Below are 6,000 nucleotides of genomic sequence, written 5' to 3' on the forward strand. Positions count from 1 at the left end.
TTGTCAGCCGCAAGCCGAATCAGGGTCGTGACCCGGCTTGTGAACCCTGCTACGGAGAAACAGCGGGAGCCAGCTCGTGGGAATTCCAGTACCACTGATGATTCAACATTCTCTAAACCAAGCATAGCTAGCGTGGCAAGGTTATGTTACGCAAGGTCATGCCACGCCCTGTCGCAATCCATTGGCGGTTACCCAGCAAGACCTAGGTAGATCACAAAGAGACTTACTACTAACGAACGTCCCCGACGCAGCACAGTTATGCTAATGGGACAGGAGACTTCCATAGAGCCAAAGATTCGACATCGCGGATGGGCTGGCTTCGCACCATGCGACCGTATACAGCTTCTCTACCTGCAAGTTCACTTTCGTCTCTTTGCTAGTCTCGCTAACGTTACGCATAGTCAGTCTCTCACGCGCCCTCCTGCCTTAGTTGGCGAGTGGGAAACCATCCTCAACTCATCCTTGATATTGATGCTCAGAATGAGCCTCATCCTTCCTTCATGCGCTCTCGTTTATCTGCGACGCCCTTTTGAGGTATACATCATCAAGGCGTAGGGAGAAAACAGCGAGTTAGCCACACCCTTGAAAAGGCCTGCCGATTACATGGAACATCATTTTCGCAAGCTGCGTTGTCGTTCGTATCTCTACGATAAACACTGGCTAGAAAGCGCTTGTGTCTTGACTCTCCGAAAGCACTTAGACTACTTAGAAGTGGCCGCATGTGTTCAAAACTTGAACAATAGAGGCATATGAGTCTGAGAAGAGCGCACAATGATGCTCTTGTTGACTGGATCTATCCTTGACTGAGTGAGGGCTACGGAAACGGGAAGAGTTATGTCAGCAGCCCACAACGTTTGGGTGAATGTATTGAGATGTTCACTATTTTACATTCTGGGGGATTCAAGATGAACTGCAACTGGCGACCAATGCGAACAGAGTTCGGTGAGGGAGGCGTAGCTATGGCATCGAAACGTGTCGATACGCGTTGCTGTTATGCTTTCCAGTCCGTCAGGCAAGTAACGTGTGAAAAAGCTGGACAACGTGCCATGCAGCCAGAAATTTTCATGGACAGCTGCATGGCCCTGTCGAAATTCTTTCGCATGATTCCTAGGATAGGGGGGATCGGTGTAGCCACTTCTTCGGCACGGAGGTAAGTATGTACTCAAGCTGTGGGTAAAAATTGGTGAGCCTCGACTGATTTAGTCATAATAGTCCTGACTGTTTGTAACACAGCTACTGCTAACGCCTGCCCGTTTCCCCTCCGCGATGTTACGATTATTAGTGTGGGTTGTTCACATGGGAACACAACAGCATGGAAACGCGTGAACCGTACTGTGACCTAGCAATCAATCACTCCCGGTGGTGAGAGTTAAAAAGACGAATCGGTGACTCTTGTTCTCCCACGTCTTTACGTCTTTTTCGTTCTACGTACTTTAGACACCGAGTACGCCAAGCACTTGATTGCCCACCCTCTCTTGAAATGGCAAAATCAACCCCCCCGAAAGACCGTTTCCGGCCGTATCATGTAGGACGTGGGGGCGCCGGCAACGTTGTGCGACCGGAAAGCCGGCACCGCAGTACTGAAAAGAGCATTGCGCCCACTGGTTCCCGGCCTAGGGCCGAAAGCGTACAGCAAAAGCTTCGGCGGTTGTTCAAAACACTAGTTAAGCATATGACACCGTTACGCAGCTGTGCGCGTCTACGCAGCAGAATAGATGCGAGGGGCATGGCGAAATGCTTGCCGAAAGCCAACCTGATCGAGAAAGTAAGTATTCTTTGGTTGCTAAGCGTGTGTCCAGGATAGTTGGCGATCAGATAATAACCCCGCTAACAGGCCAAGACATCCCACTCCCACCATAACACTGTGTTGACAATTTCGGCTTCACGCATTCTGACATCACTACGGCCAGAATGATCCACCAAGGCATTCTTACAGGCTACCTCAGATCGCATGATATGCCATTAGATCCTCCGTGTTTTACGCGAGGTGGTGGACGATGTATATTTCTTGTTTCACAGGTGGCTGAACTGTTCACTTTCGTTACCGTCCTCAATAAGGTCCGATATACCCTTCTATGTACCAGGCAATTTCCACATCCGAGCACAGACCACAGTGAGATCTAGAAACAAGACCAATACCAGCCGGCCACGAGTGGACCTTTCGGTAGGCCAGATGGGGCCATCCGGTAATCAGCGAATCGGATCATGCCCATATTGTCCGTTTGCCAACAGCCAGTTAGATCGTGTGTTGCCAACGTCAACCGCTCGGTACTCGACCTGTGCATCGTCCGCCCTGCGGCACATTTGCAGGGCGCAGAAATCCCTTCAAGAGCATCACTCCGTCCATCCCAGGCGAAAATGACGTGCGTTGCAATGAGACTAGGCGGGCCCAAATATGCACAGTCGCCAGTTTGCGCGTTCTCGCGAAAAGACATTAGCTTTTTGTGTCCCTTCAAAGCAACGCAAACTCTACATGGAAGGAGGGGTCAAATCGCGATAAAAGGGACAACATGAGCTTTCTCTTACTCACGGCCCTCCGCGTGGTTCCCGAGGGCAGGATAGTTTGTCTCGTTTTCTTTTGTTGCATGTCCGTAGAATGCCGCTTAGTCGGTATTCTTTCGATAGACAGCGAGCGGCTGTGCTGTCATGCACTTCTCGATATGATGGCCACCAAATTGCTCCACGAAACCAGCCTGCTGATGATGATGCTTCAGCCATCTCCGGCCGCTATACGACCTGTATGCTTTTGACATGGAGTTGCTCACCAGCTCGCCTTGGTTTATCCTGGCTTAGCTGGAAACTTTGCATCACGAAGATGAGGGAGAATTCTGCTCTAATCAATTACCGCCGGAACTAGGTTGCCATGTAGCGGAAAAGCAGTAGGACTGGCTAAGTCCTTTGCAATGTTCGGTCTACTAAGGCAGAAATGATACAAGCTAGCTCACATTGCCTGATCACACATACTTGATATCGCGACAATTTCGTCGTCTTGTGAATATTCAACATCGTGAGATGTGTATCAGCTGCAAGTGGCGCTGCTGTTGTTTCACCTCCACCCCCACAGATATGATAACCCTTAGGCCGCCCCTGGTTCAATGGCCGTACCCATATAATACCCTCTTGTGCAGTTTCACCGCATGAACGATATCTAGCGAGGTGATCGTCCGACGGTTTGCATGATCGCAATACATGACTGCACTGCGGATGATATTCTCCAGGAATGACTTCATCGCGGCGCGTGCTTCATCGTAGACATCTCCAAATATTGGTCAGTGCCATTCTAGAGGGTATAATAGAAAGACTTATCACAAACCGTAACTGATACGCTTCACGCCACCGCGACGAGCTAATCGACGTATGTCTGGCTTGCTGATACGTCTGATGTTATCCTTGAAGCTTTTCTTTTCGCGTTTAGCGCCGAACTTGCCGAACTTGTAACGAGACACAGGGTTAGCATAGGTTGAAGGCTTATTCATCTTGGTTTGTGAGCTGGTAGTGCCCTAGACGACCATCCTTCTTATATCTTGGTCATTACTGATTGAGTGAGGGAGTTTCGTCACATCGTCCCTCTGTGTCATACAATGTTGCTCATGGTCTGACGCCGTGAGCGAGCTTGAGGGCAGCCGCAATGATAGCATTACTTGTATCAAAGCACATCTTACCACCCGTTGAATTGAGTGAATGGCCGATATTGACACTCATCTGTAGTCGGGCAAAAAGGAATGATGTCTCATTCCTTACAATCTAGCAAGGATTCTCGTGATATCATGGGGCAGGTTCTATAATGTGACTTAGCCGACGAGCAACCTAGACTTGCCTTTTGACCTAAATCAGAAACTTTGCACGTGGCATATCACTAGATTAGGCCGCAGACTTTACTCTTCGGATGCTATTTATGTTATCCCTTGAGCGCAACCTAGGACTTTTCATGGGCTTTGAGCTACTAAAGCATTGCTATATCATATTCATACGCCAGATTCTGTGTAACAAGAATGAGGTCATAGCTCAGGACCTGTAAAATAGCTATACAAATATAGAAATTTCTTTCTCGATTGGCGGCGGACGAACTTCCTCGCTAATGCGGCTCGAGTATTGTATTGGTCCTTTGGCGATGATTCGATAATATTTACGTGAGCTTCGGGTTCAAAGTAGGTAGTTACAGATTATGCAATAATAGTAAAGACCACCTATGCAAGCTTGACGTAAAGGTTTGTAAAGGCAAACAAAGGCCAGCCTCTTCATAGGTTGACAAACTGCTACAATCGGGCCGAGGGAATTTTTGTTCAAGAAGGGGCGAGATTTAGTATGAGTTACTCACTCGCCTATCCTTAAGTGTTGTTCAAGTACGTAATGTCAAGAGCATAACTAAAGAAGAAGATGTTCATGGTTGTCACGGACGATTCTTGATAACATCACCGATATGTGATGAATGTAGCTTGAGATTGCTCATTGAACTTGCCAGTATAGACCTTACCTACGTGTAATACTGATGCACGCACTTGACCAGTCACAGTCCATAAAGAGCTAACGGAATACCGTGCTCAAAGAAACCATCTGGTGGGTTTTACGTCATTTGAGTGAGAGTTGATTAGCACTGAGACAATATCGTAATTCAATTGGAAACTAGATTGCCGGAGTTGGCTTGGTTAAACCCGGTTGTGAGAGACTCGAACACCGCCAATAATTACAATATTTATTGCTTTACCATATACGATATTCTTTGTAAACTACATCGCAAACCACCGTCTGTAGAATATCGCGGCTTCAACGATCTCGATCCGCTTAGAATTGACGCCGTATTCATCATTGTAGAAGGGATGAAGCTCTATCTGAAAGAAGGCAGACCTCAGTACCGAGACGCGCCCCGGCGGTGTCTGCGCAAGATACGTTGGCGAGCAAAGGAGTATGGTCTTGTTCAAGAAATTGTGGCAACAAAAGATCAGAGGGCGTTTGAGAAACGGACCGGCCAGCGAAAGCGGCCGTCAAAGCAGGAGTTCGAAGTCTCTGGCCACAACGTGCTCATGCTGAAAGTCGCAGTCGTACCGACCGCCTCCGGACTGGTCGACTTCTCCGTGAGGTCTCTAACTTGTAGCCCTCATTCCTACAACCACTTGAAAGCCTACTCCATACGTCTAGGGTGGCCAAAATCTGCCACTTCAATCAAGCAGTCGGCGAGGCGGCCGCTCGTCCTCGGACGATTTGAGGACAATGGCCGTTTCCGCTGCCGAGTTCAGCGGTATGACACCAACGGCAACTCTCTATCAGATGAACACAAGCACCAAGGCTCTCTTAATATCCTTCCTGGCGATATCGACCTTATCCACTCCTTCAGCAAGCATTCTCACAACTTACCAGGGGCAGTTTCACAGATGCTGATGAGGCAGGAAAGACGCTTCTACCACTTGTTCTATCCCTATCGGGGCATTCGAAATACCTGGGAATGAGTGGTCGCAAGACTCTAAAGCAACTTTTCGGAAACAACACACAGAGTACAGTCTGCCGACCTCAATCGCCATATCAGACAACCCGTCGCTTGAAGAGTGTTCCGGTGAAGACATTGTAGACTTGCTGTTTAGTTAGATAACTTAACGGATTCTACAAAGACACATTTATCAGATTTGATCATAGTCGTGTTAGGAATCAGACGGCTAATTAGTTCCAGGGAGTTGTTACTGATTGACAAGGTGGTGAGATCAGGATTGGGGTGGCACTCAAAACGCTGAATTCCCCATCTCAGGCTCTAGTGAATGCTATTATTATACGCAGAACAGTTTGGCCTAGGGCGAAAAAATAAAGCTAGGTGCGATTAATAGTCCTCAAGCTCTTATATCGGGTTGATAAAAAGACATGACAAACCTCAATAGCTGATCTGTTGTGTTCTATTCCCTTCAACAAATCACTAAATATGCTAGACAGTCTGAGAAAGCTTCTATTTTGCTCGGTATTCTTCTAACTCTTCACAGCCATATCCGCAACGAGGGTCACTTTCGCCCTCGTTCT

General features: G+C 47.9%; 2 protein-coding genes across 2 annotated transcripts; one reads left to right on the forward strand and one right to left on the reverse strand.

Moving 5' to 3' along the window:
* Positions 1-3,092: 3,092 nt before the first annotated feature.
* Positions 3,093-3,476, reverse strand: BDP55DRAFT_623776 (histone-fold-containing protein; the record flags this gene model as incomplete). Its single annotated transcript, XM_060571396.1, has 2 exons — positions 3,093-3,256; positions 3,314-3,476. 2 exons carry the CDS (start codon positions 3,474-3,476, stop codon positions 3,093-3,095), a joined length of 327 nt encoding a protein of 108 aa, XP_060422134.1.
* Positions 3,477-4,817: 1,341 nt separating this feature from the next.
* Positions 4,818-5,444, forward strand: BDP55DRAFT_638826 (uncharacterized protein; the record flags this gene model as incomplete). Its single annotated transcript, XM_060573166.1, has 1 exon — positions 4,818-5,444. One exon carries the CDS (start codon positions 4,818-4,820, stop codon positions 5,442-5,444), a length of 627 nt encoding a protein of 208 aa, XP_060422135.1.
* Between the last annotated feature and the right edge of the window lie 556 nt (positions 5,445-6,000).

The sequence above is a fragment of the Colletotrichum godetiae genome (genome assembly GCF_030913485.1).
Source record: "Colletotrichum godetiae strain CBS 193.32 chromosome Unknown BDP55scaffold_95, whole genome shotgun sequence".
NCBI lineage: Eukaryota > Fungi > Ascomycota > Sordariomycetes > Glomerellales > Glomerellaceae > Colletotrichum > Colletotrichum godetiae.